This window comes from Ursus americanus, chromosome 4 (genome assembly GCF_024610735.1).
Source record: "Ursus americanus isolate L20-20 chromosome 4, mUrsAme1.1.p, whole genome shotgun sequence".
Taxonomy (NCBI): Eukaryota; Metazoa; Chordata; class Mammalia; order Carnivora; family Ursidae; genus Ursus; species Ursus americanus.
In genome coordinates, this window is record NC_142130.1 from 7,271,703 (window position 1) to 7,291,699 (window position 19,997).

The following is a 19,997-nucleotide window of genomic DNA, read 5'->3' on the forward strand; positions in this document are numbered from 1 at the left end:
ACTAACAGAAATGGACAATCTGTAACTACATGTAACAGCTTGGATGAATCTCACAAACAATGTTAAACAAAAGAAGCCAGACACAAGAGTACATATTGTTTGATTTTGTTTATGTACAGCATAAAAACAGGCAAATTAATCCATGGGGATTATCCACAGAGGGAGGGGCAGTTGGTGACTTGACAAAACTACAGGCTGCGATATTGTTACGTGTTTTGAGCTGGTTGCCCTTACACAAACATGTTTGTGAAAGTTTGGAAGCTGTATACTTACAATTCGTGCACTTTTATGTATAAAAGTTACAATTCAGGGACGCCTGGGTGGCTCAGTCAGTGAAGCACCTGCCGTAGGCTCAGCTCGTCATCCCAGGATCCCAGGATCCAGTTCTGCATTGAGCTCCCCGCTCAGCGGGGAGCCTGTTTCTCCCTCTGCCTCTGCTATTCCCCTTGCTTGTGCTCACTCCTTTCTCTCGGTCTCTCTGACAAATAAATAAATAAAATCTTAAAAAAAAAAAGTTACAATTCATGGTTCAATAAGTGTCAAAAAAAAAAAGAGTGTTAGATTTGATTGAGTTATTCACATGCCCAATGTTTTATGTGTCAAGTATTTGATCCTTTCTTACCATGTCGAATATAAGAAAATATAATAGGTCTAAAAGTAATTTTGCCTAATTTTAAAGTTACAAAAGGTAACTAATTTTAGACTACATTTTAATATACATCTGTGCCAAAATCAAACAATGTTACTTTCAATTTTTATAAATTGTTCTCTAAAAGTTTTCTAACACAAATAATTCAGAGAGAATGTCAATGTCACTAACAATGAGAAAAAAATTTAAAATAGTCTTTATAAGTCATAAATATTAATTTTATTATCTTTAAAGTTAGCTTTATTATAAAATTGTTGTTAATATACAGAGCTAAATTTTCTTTTATATAAAATCACTTCTGCATTATGTACCATGTTAAAATTAGGAAAAACAAATTCTCATAGGAGTTTGTGAGAGAATATGTTATAATGAAAAGAGCTTTTGAGAATTAGGGGGAAAAAGGACACTATTTTAGTAATGGAGAAAAAAATATGGTTAGAACTGTGGATACTGGCTGACAAATTCCAGACCTGCCACCAGCAAGCTTGTGAACTCTCAGATCAGCACTGTCCAATAGAAACACACTGTGAATCACATCTGTGATTTTTAAATTTCTAGTAGCCACATTTTAAAAAGAAGTATATGTGTACTGTAATATACTAATAATATCTAATGCAACACAGAACTTCACCATAGTGCCACCAAAACAATAAAGTCATGTTTTCGAAAAAAATATTTCACAATGCTTTAGTTTTGTGATTTTTAAAAAATTTTATTTATTTATTCAGAGAGCAAGCAAGCACGAGCAAGGGGCAGGGCATAGGCAGAGGACAGAAAATCTCAAACTGACTCCACTCTGAGAGCAGAGCTTGACACAGGACTTGATCTTACAACTGAGATCATGACCTGAGCAGAAATCAAGAGCCAGATGCTTACCCAACTGAGCCAGCCAGGCACCCCCAACGACGCTTTAGTTTTAACTTTTGAATTTAAATTATTTAGAATTTGAAATTCAGTTCCTCAGTCATACCAGCTGCATTCTAATGCTTCCGCCACACATGACCAGTGGCTACCATACTGGACAGCACAGGTCTCAGGTCATTCCATCTCTTAAAGTTTCACTTTCTTCATTGATAAACTGAAGAAGTTATTATTTGAGATACAGAATTCCCAGTGAGAATTTCTGCCAATGGAAGCCCACATGCCCCAATCAAAATGTGGGCCACTCACAATGCAGGAATGCAGACCACTGTCAAGGGATCTTTGGACTTTTCAAATAAAGTCAGAAATCTGGATGCTTATATAAAATATCTTTCTTTTTCCATGTAGACAACTACTGTGAAATTTTTCAGAGCACTGTGTGGGCCAAACCAAAACATATCCATATGCTACTCTTTGCAACCTGGGTTCTATAAACATTCTTTCCTGCTCTACCAATCTATGATTTATTAAGGAGTGATTTGACTTCTACATCTGGAAGCTAAAAAGCACAGCTGGAGAATCAGTTGAGTGGTGAGATTCAAAGCCCTCCTGTGAAGTCAAGGTGAAGCTACAGATGCTATCAGGAGGTGACAGCCTCTGATGGAAGTTAGCAGGATCCCAATGTGAAATTAAGCTCTGTCTACACCCCAGGATGCAGAGGAGTCTAAAAAAAGAATTTTTATTATTATTATTATTATTATTATTATTATTATTATTATTATTATTATTGTAAGGGACAGCCTTAGACCCTAATTTTGGATCAAGGGCAATAGCCAGAGATAGATGGAAAGGGTAATGAAGCCAAGTTTACCACAGCAAATATCACTCTTCTCACCATGGGGCCCAGTCCCTATGGAGCCTGTTTGGATCCTCCAGGCCATGTAAGATCCAAAACTGAAAAAGGTAAACTTGCCACTGACAATGGAAAGCTGCAGAGGTAAAGGAGGAAGTAGCAGCTTGGGCAGCTATTGGTACCTTCAGTGGACAAAAAGGGGGTGGGGGCAGGGAGTGGAACTGGAACTTATCAGTTCAGTTGTAAAAATGAACACTAGGGGTCATGTCACCCCCAGGAAGGACCTGAAAACCAAGGAACACATAGGCCTAGACTCAAGGGCTAGGAATGCTTGCTTATCATTCAAAGGAACCTGTAGGACAAGTAATTAATCAGCACTAAGGGAAGCTCTCACATATGGAACAAAGATATTTCTCAGATTCCAAGTCTCTTGAGATGGAACAGACCAAGGCGGGGGAGGGGGGAACCAAATGAAGTGGCACCATAAGTTATTAAGTAACATCTGCTACCATGACCCCATGGGCCTCCAATCAGCGTCCACCTTCTCAGAAGACCTCTGTCCCCAGTTCTGTCCTTAAAAACCCTCACATGCAAGCCATCAGGGAGTTCCAGGCTTTTGAGCATTAGCTGCCCCTTGTCCTGGGTGGTGCCATGCCAATAAATGGCCTTTCCTCACTGCAGAAGGCCAGGGTCAGTTTGTACCAGCTTGCTATGCAGCGGGTGGGCAAACTCTCATTTGTTCAGTTACAGAGGCAGGTGGACTCCAAGAAGATCAGTTCTCAAGTTCAGGTGAGTCACCATCTGGGAATATTCTTAACTGCTTAGCAGAATCCAAAAAGGATAGAGTTCCCTCGGAAGAGGTAAAGTCAGAAACTCTGTTTTGTGAATATTGTTAAAACCTCATTTTAGTTCCAGGGTGAGGGGACCTTGGAAACCGAGGATAACTAAGATCCCTGAGTTAGGATTCAAGCAATTTGAACATTAATCCCAAGTGTGTCACTGTCATGCTGTGTGACTTCTGTTTCCTCAAATTTAAAATGGTAATAATATAGTGTATTGCTTTTCTCTATATCTTGCTTCCAGAACTAAATGATATCAGGAATATAAATTTGGAAGGTATAAATTTCTCATGTAATTACAAGGTATTTTTTATTATTTACTAAGCAATTACTAGTGGATTATAGGAATGCTGTTTATAAAGTGCCACTTAAGTCCCTAATCAGGAATCTCAAATTTGAGAGGGGTGGAGTGGGTTAGGGCTTTAGGGAAATAGCACTGAGCACTGACTACCCCATTACAAATTCAGCCACTTTCTAGAGGATTCATGGGGTAGGACCAAGGGAGGTCAAATTCCAAGATGGACTTAAAAAGACCTCAGAAGAAGGAATTTGCCCTAAACCATAACCTTTTTTAGGTCACTGATGCTTTGAGGATCTGAGAAAAGCTACGGTTTCTGTCTTGGAAAAAGGCGCATATACAGAACTGACATATATTTTCAGGAAGTTCATGGAACCCCATGGATCCCAAATTGAAAACGCCACCCTTAAAGAAGAGAGGGTCACAGATGAGACACACAATATGGCCTTAAGAACGAGTTGTTGCTGGGTGGGAGGCAGTTTTGAGAACAGCTAGAGGCCTACAATAAAACAAAGTAGTCTTTCTTTAAAGATTCAGCCTCTACTCAAAGTACTGCTGCCATGGGACCCTCAGATAAAGACTTCTTGCGGTCTAAATAAGGAGTCTGATACTCACGCACAAAAGCATCATTCTAGCTAACTGGGTTAGTAGCTACATCCTCTAGCTTAATCCGAATGGGTACTAATCAACCCATGGAGCAAAAGATACAGGAGAAAAAAAAAAAAAACTATGCGAATTATTAAGCCTCCCTAAGAACCACACTGCACCTGTTAATACTACATTGTAGAATGTGTAGAGAATTTTTTTACATTTTGGTTTTTGGGACATAGAATAAAGACTGGTGGGGTGCCTGGGTGGCATAGTCGTTAAGCATCTGCCTTCGGCTCAGGGCGTGATCCCGGCGTTATGGGATCGAGCCTCACATCAGGCTCCTCCGCTATGAGCCTGCTTCTTCCTCTCCCACTCCCCCTGCCTGTGTTCCCTCTCTCGCTGGCTGTCTCTGTCAAATAAATAAATAAAATCTTTAAAAAAAAAAAAAAAAGAATAAAGACTGGTGAAGGACAGCTGGGTGAAAGGCAGGCAGGAACAAGGCCCTACCCTTTCCCCTCTACCCGAACCCTAAGAGGAAACCACCCTTAAAAGGATTTTACAACACCCTGGAAGAAGAACTCCACCCTTTCCCACGTGATAGATAGAAGACAAAAACCTGACTGGGTAACAGGCTCATGGAGGGTTAATCAGATTAAAACAGCCTGCCAACAAGCCAATAAAAGCCCCTAGACTGGGTGGCTCAGTCAGGTAAGTGTCTGCCCTTGGCTCAGGTCTCCATCCCAGCGTCCTGGGATCCAGCCCCATGTCAGGCTCCCTGCTCAGAGTCTGCTTCTCCTTCTCTCTCTCTCTCTGTCCCTGCTTGTGCTCTCTCACTCACTCTCTCTCAAATAAAATAAAATAAAATAAAATAAAATAAAATAAAATAAAATAAAATAAAAACAAAAAACCTCCTAGACTCAAAAACTCCTGTGGCAACCCTCTTGGGTCCCTTCCCTCTTCAGGAGCTTTGTACTATCACTCAATAAACTTTGCTCCCCACCACTCTGTCTGGTCTACCTCTTCATTCTTCAAAGTGGCGTGACCAAGAACCACGGGCACTAAAGGAAAAGAGATCCTGTGATATGACCACATATCACAAGGGACTTAAGGGTAACCATGTGAATATCACAAAAGAAAAGACGTCCACAACCCAGAGTATCAGGGAATATCATGGCAGCAATCTGGCACTCACATAGGTAGCAGTGGGACAGGAAAAGCATCACCTTCCTTCACAGAAGGAAAAAATTCACAGAATTTCACAGAAATTCAACTTCAACTTTTCACTGACAAGGAGAGAACTCTCCTTGATTCCTTTCCCATAGTAACTGTGAGATAACATTTGTTGGTCTAAGCCAATTCAGCTGGGGGATAATTTGCTATGCGATAGGATAACCAATACAGACTTTTGGAGTAGGGTGTGTCCACCACAAAAATCTGAAAGGTGAACATCTTTGGAACTGTATAATGGGCCTTAAGAAGAGTGTGAAAGTGCCTTAAACATAATTGTTTGCAGAATTTTGGACTTTGAAGAGACTGTAGGAAGAGCATTAATGAAAATGAGGAAAATTTTATTGGAAACTGTAATTATGTAGTGGCAAAAGGTTTAACAATACCCCCACTTATATAGAGTTACATGACCTGCAGTCACTTGCAGTTATGAGAAGTAAAAAAAATGTGCTGAATAAACTGGGCAATTTAGCTGAGACTTCCCAGCAAAATGTTGGAAGATGCTACCTGGTTTCTTCTTGCTGATTACAGTAAACTGAGAAGATAAATTGAGGGAAGAACAGCTAAACAAAAAGGAAGGAGGACTTGATAGTTTTGAAAATTCTCAGCATCTCTGGACAGCAAACAAGGCTGAAATTCAGAAATAGCTTCCACGCAAAGACCAATTCCAGAGAATTGTCAGAGAAAACAGGGTCTAAAGATAAGGCAGAGGATGTGGCTTTAGAAATCCTTGTTAAGACCTTAGAAATGTGGTCCCCCCCCTTTTTTTAGAGAGAAAGAGAGAGAGAGCACGCATGCATGTGCAAGCAGGGAGAGGGAGAGAGAGAATCCCAAGCAGGCTCTACACCAGCATGGAGCCCGACGCAGGGCTCGATCTCAGTACCCCGCATGATCTGAGCTGAAATCAAGAGTTGGAGGCTTAACTGACTGAGCCACTCAGGAGCCCCAGAAATGTGGTCTCTTAAAGAGCTATTCAGTCAGACCGTAGGGTCTCCTAAAAGCTTAAGGGTATGACACAGAGATCCTATCAACATACCTTTCGAAAGTAAAAGGTCACTGCCTGCCCCTTGTCTCAGCAGAAGCCCCAAGTAGAGAAGGATTTATCGCCAAGAAATATGTGGGTATGGTTTTTGTCTAATAGAGTTAAACCCCAAGTTTCACAGGAGACTGACAAAAGTTTTGAGAGTATTTTATCACCAGAAACCCTGCTAGAAGTCTAGGAGCTTTTTTTTTTTTTTTTTAAGGATTTTATTTATTTGAGAGAGTGAGTGAGAGAGCACAAACAGGGGCAGAGGGAGAGAGAGGGAGAATGAAAGGAATAGAGCCTGTACTAAATGAAAAAAGGCCATACATCCCCCCAAGTTTTACTGTCAGTAAGCAGGCTGAGAAAACTCAGCGGCAAAACACATGCTACCTTTCATGAAAAAGGAAAGATGACTCAGAGAGTGAAGCCAGTAGCCCAAGGAGTAGACTCGAGAGCCATGGAGAATTATCCCCAGGTCTGGAAATCTAGTCAGGGAACATCTGCTTGGCTGGATTTCAGAATTGCTATGGACCAGTGACTCCTACATACCACGCATCTATCCACTTTTGAACAAAACAGATAGATATCGTATGCCTGCCTCATTGTTGTATGTCGGTTGTATTGAGGTCAGTATCTTGACTCTAGTTTCACAGATACAGAGATGACAAGGAACTGTACTTAAGGAATGATATCCAAGGAGCCTCACCCATGCCCAGACCAAGCTTAGATGACATCTGGATTTACAGCTGGTGCTCACCTACATAGTGAAGACAAGTTACTTTTCATCTTCTTATGAAAGTGATGCTTGACATCAGTGCAAACTAATGTGTTTATAGCATCAGATCTTTAAAAAAAGGATATAAAATCCTTTTAAAAATCAATATGTGTTAATAGATTGAGAGATTATAGATTTAATCTCACTAATGTAAAACTTAATAAACTATTCACACTAAACAAGTAAAAAAGTAATTAACAGCTGCTCAATTTTAATCTATTTAGAATATCTACTATATAGCATCATAGCTATTGTTGAGATCATATAAGCAATGTCAAAGATCTCTTAAGTATCTTAATTTGCAGATTTTTTTGTTATTTATGACAAAAATTCCACTTAAAGAAGGGGTTTAAATATGTGAAATGGGAAATAAAATGTTCGACTCTCCTAAAATGATTATATATTTTTCTTAAACTCGCTCTCAACAGAAAGGAAATAGTGTCATTCAAATGTGCTACAATGCCTTATCTTTCAAAATGACAGCCCATCTTTACTTTTTTATTCACAATCTATCATATTGTGACATTTTATATATGAAAAAATAGTTAAGGCAATATTTTTAAAAATGTCATACTGTTTTAAAGAGCAATTTATTTCATGCCCACATCCCTCCAGGCTATGAGCCTATTAGTGAGGTTTATTAGTGAAGGGCAATGACTGGCATGTCCTCTGAATAAGCACTCTCTGGCCAATAAAAACAAAGAACACAAATATGCCATTCAGAAATACACAGCATTGTTTAAAAATAGCAGCACGCATTTCTGCTGCTGCTGAGAAGAGGGTGCTGGTCTCCAGAGACAGCGGAGGAATGCTCTGTTGTATTGGAAGTCAGCATATGTGGACTTGAGATACATGATACATGATTCATCCGTTTCAGGATTGTTTCTTTAACTGGAGGATTCAATGGCTGCAGCAGAGTCATTCAGTTAATGCACTGCTGAAGTACAGACAGGCAGGTGCTCAGACACGACTTCTCACCTTACGCGTGCGACACCGGCCCAGGTACCACGTGCTGCCAAATTTCACTTTTTCCCCTAAAATCAGCTTCTTAAAAACACCCTTTACACTCCCACCTTGTAAATGGAAAATATGATTTACATGCTATTAATGGATATAGTGACTGTAAACTTTAAATGCAATAAAACAACAAACAATTATTAAATTCTAGCTATCAAACTGGTGGCTGCCCTTATTCAGTTCTCTGAGAAAAACAAATGAGTAACTACATCTAAGACAGAGATTCTAGCATCAGACTAAGAGGTTCTCCTTGATTTGTCAAGAAAACGCTGAAAGGGAATTCAAAGGGCCTTAAGGTTTTTATTATATGATTCAATGTTATTTAATGCAGCATTTGCACACCACCTAAAATCAACTCCGTATCAACCAAAATTACCTTTTGTAACAGCAGCAAATGTCCTATACTCTGGAAATGCTGCATCAAATAATCATCCTGTTACCCCTGATTCTAAATTTTATCTTGACTCTTCATACGACCCACCTAACCTACTTTCTCAAAACCATCAATATTGTCACGAGACGCACTAAAATAATTCTGAGGGCAATGGAGTGCTGCGGAAAGAACACAGCTGGGAAGTTACATTAGGGTTCTAAGCTCCGTTTCCTTAGATTTGACCTTGACACTAGCAAGTTAATTAACCCCTCTGAGCCTCAGATTGCTCACTCACATTAACGTGCTTATGTCACTATTACAAGAAAAAACGCACGTAACATGCTTAACATGGCACCTGAACCCGGTAGACATTCAACAAATGTTATGTATTTAAAATACTTTAATTTCATCAAATTAATTTTTAAAATTCTATCAAAATACATTCACTTTAAGTAACAGTGGCTTGAAAGGAAAAAATAGTTTGCCACTCCTCTTTTATAATAAAGTTGTATTATATATAACTTTTACTTCCAAAGCTACAAAATCCACAAAGCATTGACTGGCAAAAGTAGCAAAAACATTTTGTCCTCAATGATAAAATAAAAACACTTATTTGTCAAAATGAAAAACAGCAACTCTCAGTTAATACCACCTAAGCGTACGCAGGCCTTTTCTCTCTAAAAGAAAAGAAGAAGAAAAAGAAAAAGGAAAAGAGAAAGAAAAAGAAAAAGAAAGGGTCAGTACAGTAGAAAAACAGAGTGAGAATGTCTTAGATAAAAGTTTCAGCCAAGTTGGCACTTAGCTCTGAAAAGAGCCACATTTAGGCCACAACTAGCAACACTATTGCCTACTAGATGCAGTAAACAGCCAGCAAAATAAAAAGCAGCTCAATGCCAGTCCAGCAAGAGTAGTCCTGGTCACCTAATAAATGCAGTAGTAATGCGCTCCAGGACCCGTGCTAGTCATTTTGGATGTATGATTTACAATCTATACAAGTGTGCAAAATAGACATTGTTATCCTCATTTCAACATGAAGAAACTGAAGTCCAGAGGTGTTACTTGCCTGTTCAAGGTCTCTACCTGTGAACACCAGAGCTGTACTTAAACAGTATTCGATGCCAAAACCAATCTCCTTTCCCTAGTTCCTGTTTCTCTTTTTTTAGACATAAACATGTGAACAAGAATATTCCTCAATGCTTTGAAAAGTCATAAACTGATAGCAGTCCCCTGTTCCCTATTTCCTTCTTTTAGTTTCTCTCAAATTGGTTGCGTATCAGTTCACCAACTCCAAGTCCATTCGTTAAGTCGCTGAAACCTGTCTGGTGCCCTAGCCCTATAAGAAACTGTCCTTGGAAAGGCAGAAGAATACAAAGTCAAGGCAAGGCTTCCAATTTATCTGGGACTTAAACTGAAGGCTCACAAATGAGAAATTCTCTTATGTGGTCAACCAAAATGGGCATATGTTCTAATTTACAGGGATGACTAAAGCAGACACAATATGGAGAATCATACAAATTTGTGCAAATCATATATATTTAACAGAATGCTTAATTGAGTCAGATTTTCACAAAGTACCTAGAAGCTTTCATCTTTTATTCAGGGAATGCATTTTAAAGGCAGGGATTTACATATAAATAAAAACTACTGAACTGAAAGAGTATTTAATTCTGTTCTATTTTTTTTAAATGAAAATGTTCATCTAATGAGCAGTATCTAACTGATGTTTATAAGGTCTAACTTTGCACTTGAAGATGAGTATACCTAACCACAGACAGCCCACACTCGTGGTTCTAAATCACTGAGTTCTGTGAACCACTCTGTTGTACGGTCCAAAATGTAAGCCTTATACTTAGAAGCATTGTATGCCAGCTAACATGATCAATCCTCATGACAACCTATTATAAGCATTATTATTCTGATTATTACATATGATAAAAGGGAGTCGCAAAAAAGTAACTTGCCCAACATCACACAGCCGGTAAAAAAAAAGATAGCCAGGCTTGCAGCCCAAGTGCTCTCACTCCGCAGCCTGCATCCACTACACTTCACTGCCCACTGCATAGAACCACATTCATAAGCAGACAGAAAATACCACAAAGGTATAGACCGACTCTCTACTGAGCGCCTACTATGTGCCAGGCACTGGAGATGAAGGAAAGCCTGGCCCTGAGCTGAAGGAGACTTTTATTCTTTTTTAAGCAGATTCAGGGTAGGCTGAAAATAACGAGTTGCCAGTTCCAATGTGATATGTTCATGCTCAGGCTAGCGTGCCATCCTGTGTTAGGAGAACACAATGCAAGGGACAACTAACTTAAATAACAGTATGAGTCCAGGACCCTGGGATCATGACTCCAGCCCAAGGCAGATGCTTAACTGACTGAGCCACCCAGGTGCCTACTAAATAGTTGTAATAAACTTATCTGGAACAGGAGCGGAGGAAACATTATATAAACGTTTTCTTAATGGTTTCTGGCCATCACTGGAAAGACCAAAAGCACTGCAAAAATGTAATGCAGTGTTTCAGGAATGAGGGGCTATCTGTCCCTACTTTTAAAAAATTTGAACAGTTCTATCTCTATTCCAGATCCTATTACACAAAGTTATTGCCTACTACTAGAAGTTACACCCTCTTCTTATCTGATATGACACAGAAGAGAGTTAATCAGTAATCCTACTTTAATATTTTAAGTTTAAACTGTCAGTGAAGGTCCCTTCTCCAGAGGAAAGTACTTGGATTTATGTCCATTCACCTGTTTCCTTTGATGTTCAATCAGGTACAATAAAAGGAGGTAGCCAATTATAAAAAAAATTTTGTCAATTTTAAGACTTTTACCCATAACAAACCTGGGAAGAGAAAGACGTGAAATACCTCACCTCAAACAGGGACCATGATGATAATAACAGATCATCTTTAATGAGCAGTACCTACTATGTGCCAGGTATGTGCTAGGAGCTTCAGAGGTATTCATTATTTTATCCTCACATTATCCCTATGAAATAGATCATTCTAATCTCCATTGTATAGAAAAGAAAAATGAGGGCCAAGTTCACCCGGAAAGTTGCAGGACTAGAATTTGAATCACATGCTGGGGTAAAAGCAACAACAAAACCCTTCGATGTCTTTACGGCCAAACAAAGTAAATTTGTGAAGTGGCTTAAGATCACAGGGCTGTAGTTCTCACCCTGGGCTGCATACTGTAATCACCTGGGGAGGACACATTGTGGGTTTCACCCCCATAGGCTGTGACTGAGTTGGTTTGGGAGCTGCCCACGTGATTCTAATGGGCAGTCGGAGCTAAGAACCACTGTGTGTAGACACAGAGAATGGGGCATGACCCACCTGAAGGCAGTTTCAAAAAAATTTAAGAGGTTAAGTAAACACTGGGCTGGTCAAAGGTTGTAACTACTGCCTCTGCCACCAAGATGTCACCTCTGCCCCACTGCTCTGTATAATTAACGTGTAGCAGAAGTGGGAGAGAAGTAAACAGATATACTGTCTGGCAGACACAGACATTTGTTTTTACTGGAGAGGGGGTTGCTTAGTCTTAGAACGTTCCTCAGGTCACCCCTCACTGTCTCCTATTTATGGAACGGGTCTACTACAAAAGGCCCTTGGAGTTAGACATAACCTACTTCTAAAATAATCTCTGGAGTACAACCCATTCTTAAACTGAAGATGACCTAAATATGCTCACTTAACAAATGCATACCTTCAGATTACGGGGCCAAACTACTTAAACATTTGAAGAGTCCTAGATTTTTTTTTTTTTAAAGAGGCCACTCATAATTAACTCTGATCTTAATCCAAGCCAGGTCAATAGATCTCACTTAACTAAACAAGTCCTAAGAATGGAGAGCCTAATGCCCTCGAAACAAATCTGTGCAGGTGGTACAACATAGTGCTGCTGAGGAAAATGTCATCTGTCATTGGCAAAGGGGAGCAAAAGCTGCGTACCATCAGAAGAATCTTCATTAAATGGCCTGCAGATGTGAAAGCCAAAATAAATGCTATAGAAGTTAATCGTGAATCCATTAAAAAAAAAGAAACTGTTGTCTGCTTAGGAAAGAATTCTTCATGTATAACCATATTATAATTGTTGCAGCACCACAATTCAAGAGGAAATGGCAAAATACATTAAGAAACGGATTTTAAGGCCACTCAAACTAGCTACATTTTTTCATCTCCTGCTACAAAACAAATGTTGTATATTTTAATGGCCTTGTATTACCACTTACCACCACTCTCCCCCACTACCACCACCAAAAGAAAGCAAATAAAAGAAGAAAAGAAATTGAGATTGATTTTCAAAATGAAATACTGCAAATACAGGCCATGACTCAGAAATCAGGGCCTCAGTCAATCAGTTCCAGCATTGGCTCCTGAGGCAAAACCTCTACTTGGGCAAAATATTTTGTTGTTTTGTTTTGTTTCAAAAAGCAGAGACAGGGAAGCAAAGCCTGAGAAAGCAGACAAAAGTGCTAGGATTAATTTTCTCACCACAGTTCAAGATAACAGCTGTTTGTTGACTGAATACATATATATTGATTCCCTCATGAGTGTCAGGCACTGTACAGTGCTGAGGATGTATTGGTGAACTGGACGGTGTCTGTTTGCATGGGTCTCCTAAACTCAGACACCAAGGCACTAATCTCATATAATCCACCATACACGCCCCTTCCAGCCACATGTGTGAAAACCCAGTTCTGCCCTTGTAGTACTATTAGATGGCAAATTTTCCCCTTTGTCTAACTGTACTGAACTTCATAGGGAAACCACGAATGTCTTCTAAGTATATAAGTAAATACATAAATATCCAGAATTCGTATAGCAACAATAAGTCATGGGTAAATTTCAGCAAGTTTAAAGAAAAATTTTCTTAATCTAAGTCTGTATCCAAACAGGTTTTCCTTTTGAACCAAACCCCAGCTCACATATTTTCACTGCCTGTGGCTATGCAGCTTCAATAAGCTAAAAATACTTCCCTTTCTTCTAAGTTGGGAAGAGAAAATAAGACCAAGCAATCAGCCGCATGTCATTTTCTCTCATTTTAATTTTTTTTTACTAGAAAACACTCAAAATAGCTGAACCAACGAAAAGGCATCTGTTTTCTATTTGTATACACATACACTGACACAAACATGCATCCAGCTTGTATCTTCCCAGTAATATGAAATAAGCTCTATTTGCATTATCAGCAAAGACTGTCAACATTTCACTACTCACAGCTTTCTAGTACTGTTTTTTTGGTTGGGGAGAGGACTGCATAAGTGTTGAAAACTAGACACAAGTACAAGTAAAAGCTTTCAAAAAATATGTATAGGATGACTGTGCTCTTAAGACCACAGGGTGCTTACTTTGCAATCACGCATCATTTACGTTTCTGAAATTTACATTAAATGAGATTCTAAAATAGAAGGACAGGAACTTTAAATCTTTCTGCAGGTCTTGCTCAAGTTGGGTTCACTGTATCTGATAGAATGAAAAACTGTGTTTCTCCTCTTGGACTTCTCAAGGCTAATTGCAAAATACACAACACACATACACCCTTACCTCCGTAATAAACTAAAAGCTCCTCAGGAAGACAAACTTTTTTTTCCCCAAAAAACATACCTGCAGGATGGTGAACAGTAGTAGTGTGGACTTTTCCAACACTCCCAACATCTCTAAAGTCACCCTATTAAGTTAACAGAAACTAGCAGGTCTAGGTTCCATTCGACTGGGCCATTAGTTTGGGCAGCTAGGTCAAGGTTAAATTTCCCTTAAAAAACAGCATAGTTTGAGAAATCACTGCCAAACTCTCCATTTCTTGGCAAAGTCAACTGCAAAGCGAATACCCAGCAACCGAGACCATGCCCCTCCGGGATGGGCTGGCAGAAACGGGGTAAGGGCTACTGGTCGGCCTGCCCAGACTACAGCTGGGCCATTGACAAGCGCTGGGGTAAAGCTCTCAGCGGCCGCCGGCCCACCCAACGTCCAGCGGACCGGCGGCTGGTGCCACCAATTTCAAACGTAACCGCCGGAGGAAGTGGGAGGAGGGGATGTCATCTCCCTTGACGCTTCGGGGACCCGGTGGCCCTGCAGGGCTCGCCTCTGATGTCCGTGACGGTCAGAGGAGGCACCCGCAGTACCAACGTCTCAGCAAAGCCACTTTTCCAGTCGGGGCGGGAGGCGCGGGGCGAAGTTGGCCACGGGCCGCGCGCGTCCCGTTAACCGTACCTTGTAACTGGGCGGAAAGGGACTCCTGGTGCTGCTGGTACTTGAGCGACACCGCCTCGGCTTTCCGCAGCTGCGTCTGCAGCTCGTAGTAGAGCATCGCGCCGTAGAGAAAGCCGAACACCACGGTCAGCAGCAGCAGCGTCTGGAAAATCCGCTTTTGCTTTCGGGAGCACATCCCGTTTCCCATAGTCCCGCCTGGACCCCGCGCCGCGGCCGCCCCGCCGCCGCCGTCCCTTCTTCCCCTATGCCGGAGCGAGCGCCTCAGCAGCGGCCGCCGCAGGAGGTGGCCGGACGCAGCATGAGGAGGAGACGCGAGACACAAAAGCGGGGCCCGAAGGGAAGTGGCGCCCGCTCAGCCCCCGCGCGCCACGGGGCGCGCAGCCATCGACGCCGCCTGGGCAGCGGCCGCCAAACTTTTGCTAGGCTGGCTCTCCGCGAGTGCCCGGGCCCGAGAGGGGGCCCTCCGCATACTTCCGAGCGAACTGTGCCCGCGCCGGTCCCCAGACGCCGCCTGCCTTTTTTCCTCCTCCCCACTTTTTGGCTCGGCTGCCCCCGGCGGCGCTTGGAGTCCCGCCCCGGCCGCTCCCCGCCCCCTCGCGGCGGCTCCCACTGCGCGACTTTGTTGCCACCAGAAGGAGGGGGTGCGCGCCCAACAAAGGGTCCCGGCTCCAGGCGGCGCCTTCGCGCGCGGCCCGCCGGGGTAGGTGGACGGGCGGGGGCCGGCCGGCGCGGCCGGGTTTGGGGGATGGCGGGCCGGTGTCACTGACGGGGCTGCCGAACCTTGGCCGCCGCCGCCTCCCACCCAACTTACGTGTCACCCACGGCCCCGCTATTCTGGCCAACGGGATTCCGGGAGGAAGTCCCACTCGGGCTCCCCGCTCATTGGGCCCGTCCGAGCCGCCGCTCCCTCCCTTCGGGGAGGCAGTGCGGGGCTCGATTGGACGCCCGCTTTGTCCGTCCGACCCCGGGGCCGCGCCTTCCCTCCCACCGCGGGGGCCCGTGAAGGGGGGGCTCCGTGGGCAGAGCGGCCGCCTGGCGCCGGGGTGCGCCCACGTGGAGCGCGGGTGGATGGGGCGAGGCCGCAGAGCCAGGGGCGGGGAGGTTGGGGTGCCGCGGCGCCGTGTCCTGGCTTGCGGCTGGGCGAGGTACGGTGCGCACGTGTGTGAGAGTGCAAGTGAGTGTGTGTGTGATCCAGCACTCGGAATGCACGTGGGGAGAGGAGTACAGTGTATATAAGTGGGAGAGTGGGTGGACGCAACTGCTTACACTCTGCCGGATACCCTTTCTTTCTTTCCCCAGCCGGTGGGCAGATGCGGCAGACACACGGGACGGCTACACCGTCAGCATAATCTGCGTAGCCCAACCGGAGATGTCTTGCCAGTTGACTCTTGCCCCATCCCGCGTGCTAGCGTGAATGCGTGTGTGCTCACGGATGGCAGGACGCGAGTCGGGAGACTCAGGCACGCTAACACGCTAGACTTACTGCTCAACTGTCCACATGGGTTGGGGAAATCAGCTTGCCTTTGGCAGAGGGGAAAGAAATGATCTCATATTCTTTCCCGGGCTTCAAACAGAATAATTTAAAAACAAATCTCAGAGGCTGAAATAAGTATGCATACATTTTGTCATATGTATTTGCTTGATTGGTAGCAAAAATACATCAGTTACATTGCTAAATTACATTTTGAGGGCCAACAAAGGTTTCCTATGTAAAACAAAGTAAAACGTAATAACCACAACCCTCTTCAAAGAAAATCAAATTCAAAGAAAACAGTGCTTTTGTTCTTTTTATGTACTTGAGGGGGAAAATTGAGGTTAGGCATAAATGATAATTTTGTTTCTGCTCTTGACCTGACTTCTAAGAAAGTAAATTATTTCTCAAATGCCTCAGAAGTGCCATGGAATTTATTTTATACTGCATAATTTTTATGATATTCTAACCAGACTTTAGTTATCACTATCAATAATAGCCAATGAGCACTCCAAATGAGAGTAGATCTGCATAGCCAAATTAAACATAAAGATGGTCCCTGGTGAAGAACTTTTTTAGGTAGACTCTGAAATTAAAGAGTGCTAAAACCATAAAATAAACCTCATTATAACCTAGCTAGCCTATGACATTTACAGTACCACGAAAACAAAGTTTGCCTGGTATCTGCTTTTCCCTAATAAGTAATAACTTACAATATAACAATAATTATATTGTTCAAAATGCTTTTATTTACAAATACACTTATCACACCCAGATTAAGTATTGGCCTCACAGTTTGGTAAAAAAATGAAAGTTTATTAAAGGGACTGTGACAGCTCTAGGACCTACGACACGAAGAAAGTTAGGATTAGATCTAGGTTAGAATCCTGCTGTTTTTCTCTCTTTCTCCTATGGGAGCCAAGTTCTCATTCTTTTTAAATAAGTGATATTAACAACTGTGTCTGGTCAGTTAAAATGAGAACCTGGTTTAAAAAGAAAAAGATTTAAGGAAGTTTTAGAATTTTGTTCTGTCATACAGATATTATATAGCCTCACTTGTTATTCAATCTACCACTGTTTAAATTTCCCTCTTTCAGTTTTACTCTTAAAAATGAGACTGAATAATTCCTGAAACCTTGTTAAAATTCTTTATAAAAAGTCCTTAACATTATCAATGTACAATTTGCTAAATAAACTCTTCCTCCAAAAATACTACCAAAACTACTCTGGAGGAAATGAAGTTTTATAGCAATAATCCTGGCCCATACTAGGAGAGAAAATTATCTTAACTGAAAAGAAAGGAAGGAAGGGAGAGTGGAAGGGAAGGAAAGAGAGAGAGAAAGGAAGGAAGGAAGAAATTGTACAGAGGACTGAAAAATTATTATTCATACATAACACAGTATGCAGCATTTAGTTGTATTTCAAAATCTCCGGAAAATTCTTATGCTTCTGGAATACATGATAACTCATTTTAAACCTCTGATTCCTTTGCATCTGATTTCAGACTCCAAAGGTATTCTTTGCCTAAAGCTGCTGGCTGACTCGACAGAATATAATAAATGTAGGCCATAAAACACAACTCAATATTTTAGTCATAAAATTTGAAAGAGAACAAAAATTATTACCTGGACTTACCCATTATTTCAAATTCAGGAAGGGTATGTCGAAGTACATAAAATCACTAATGGCAGTGTCTTTATAAAATTACTTTTCCAAGGTGAAGTATACTGCTAGTTTCTTAAAAATATCAGTATAAAGCTTTTGAGAGGCCGACGTTGGGGAAGCCACCCAGGGCCTACAAACTGAATTTACATAACATCACCTTTGGGTAGAACTTGTAATAGATGAGCTATTTCTACTGGTCTTGTGAGGTCTGTTGTTAGTTCTATTTTATTTTTATTTATCATTTTAAAAATATATATATTTCTATATGCCATATATTTAACAATATATATAATTTAAAAATTATATATCCTGAGGTATTTCACCAGTTTAATATTTTCTTTCTAAGGCAAGAAGAAATTAACTTAAAGATTCGAGGTCTTACATTTGAGAGGGACTAAGGTAATATTTGGGAACCTTAGCATTCTTTCCAGTTTTACTAAATTTGTCATTTCAATAAAATTTGTTCATTTTCAAAATAGGGAAAGGCAAGAAAAACATAGTTGAGGGATATAATTTGTAAAAATAGATGATCTATCCTAGAGTAAGTAGTTCCTATTGTCTGTGAAATTTTTCAATTAAATCTCCTTACTTCAAATTGAATTCAATAATTTGCAAAAGACATCAACACCTAAGAAAAGGTGGTAAATGTTAAATTATTTTTTTTTAAATTTGTAACTGTGGCAATGGATGTTAATTAGAATTATTGTGGTGTTCATTTCTTATGTCATACACCTGAAACGAATATAGTGTTATATGTCAATTATATCTCAATAAAAAAAAATAAAATTGCAAATGGCCTTTCAGTATTCATAAAGTACAGCTTTAGCCTTTTTGTGTAAATTTTGCAGAAATCAACTATCCTTTTTCCACTGTAGAAAACTACACTTTCCATCTCTGCCTTTTTGCCACTTCACCCATTTGCTATCACCTAATTAACACATAGCTTCCTGCTTGCCACCTACGTGTACTTTGAGAGGTAAAGGCATTCTGTTTTTTGAGGATTCTTTGAGAGATGTTTTGAAACTCCATTTCCATAAAATTTTGCTAATGACCAGATAGTAATTGTTAGCAGACTAACAACGTATGAAAATTATTTCATAATTAAAAAATGAAAATTACTTAGGAGGCCCTAAATGTGTAGATGTGTAGCTAGACTAAAGAAATAAGAGCTATCATTTCAAACGTCTTTAACATCCTTCTAAAGCAGGACAGTCTAGCATACCATAAACTCTTGCAAATTCTAAGGTGCACAAGCAATTATTTGAATTCGTTGCTTAATGTTTGTTATAGCTAACATATTACTTTAAGAAAATAGTTGCATAGAATATTAGAATATATGGAAAGGGGCCACATGTAAGACTCTGGTGGACTTCCCAAATCTTCCTTTGGCTCGTTCAGGCAGCTTTTCGCCAGCTCACTGTCTTCGGTAACTCAGAGACTTCAGACAAACAGACCGTGGGAAGATCAGCAGCCAGTGAAACATGACATTTTTAATGTTCCCCCAAAATGCATAGTTTATTGGATTGCTTTGTATAAAAGACGTGCTTGGTTTATCCATGACCATTTTATAAAATTGGTAATTAAATTTTAATGTTATATGATAGGCATGTTTAGTAATTTCTTAATTGTCATGAGACATGGCTGATCATATTTATGATATAGCCAATGCGAAGTCCTGGGTCAGAAATTCAACATTCAATTTCAGAACTGTTCCTAAGGGAAATCATAATCTGCTCCATAAATGTTTTTTATGCTCTAGTTACAGAGATGTTTTGAGTCAAAACGAAGGGATATACTATCAATGGTTTTACCAAGGAAGGAAGGAAGAAAGAAAGGAAGGTGGGAAGGAGGGAAGGAAGGAAGGAAGGAAGGTGGGAAGGTGGGAAGGAGGGAAGGAAGGAAGAAAAGAAGGAAGGAAGGAAGGAAGGAAGGAAGGAAGGAAGAAGGAAGGAAGGAAGGAAGGAAGGAAGGAAGGAAGGAAGGAAGGAAGGAAGGAAGGAAGGAATCATTAAGAGCCGAGTTACCTCAGCATTAAGTTCAACTCACATTAAAATTGTGAAATAAAAACACACGTCTTCCCTCACTCCGCTCCTTCTCATTCTATTCTCTAGTGAACTCTTCAAATGTGATCCAACAT

The 19,997-nt window shown here is 41.0% G+C and overlaps 1 protein-coding gene and 1 long non-coding RNA gene across 11 annotated transcripts in view; one reads left to right on the forward strand and one right to left on the reverse strand.

Annotated features, from left to right (window-relative positions):
• The window catches only part of GOLIM4 (golgi integral membrane protein 4), a 75,348-nt gene extending 59,924 nt beyond the window's left edge, over positions 1–15,424 (reverse strand). For all 5 annotated transcript variants that reach the window (XM_045788600.2, XM_045788599.2, XM_045788598.2 and 2 more), the window contains exon 1: positions 14,725–15,424. In XM_045788600.2, coding sequence (XP_045644556.1) covers positions 14,725–14,911 — 187 coding nt within the window. In that variant the 5' untranslated portion in view covers positions 14,912–15,424. The remainder of the gene's footprint in view (positions 1–14,724) is intronic.
• Positions 2,972–19,997, forward strand: part of LOC123786432 (uncharacterized) — a 41,505-nt gene continuing 24,479 nt past the window's right edge. For 3 of the 6 annotated variants that reach the window (XR_015724114.1, XR_015724111.1, XR_015724112.1), the window contains exon 1: positions 2,972–3,152. This is a non-coding gene — a long non-coding RNA (uncharacterized LOC123786432). Of the gene's footprint in view, positions 3,153–6,987; positions 12,229–15,425; positions 15,870–19,997 lie in introns of those variants that run through there. The other 3 variants (XR_015724115.1, XR_015724116.1, XR_015724113.1) reach the window with 2 other exon arrangements.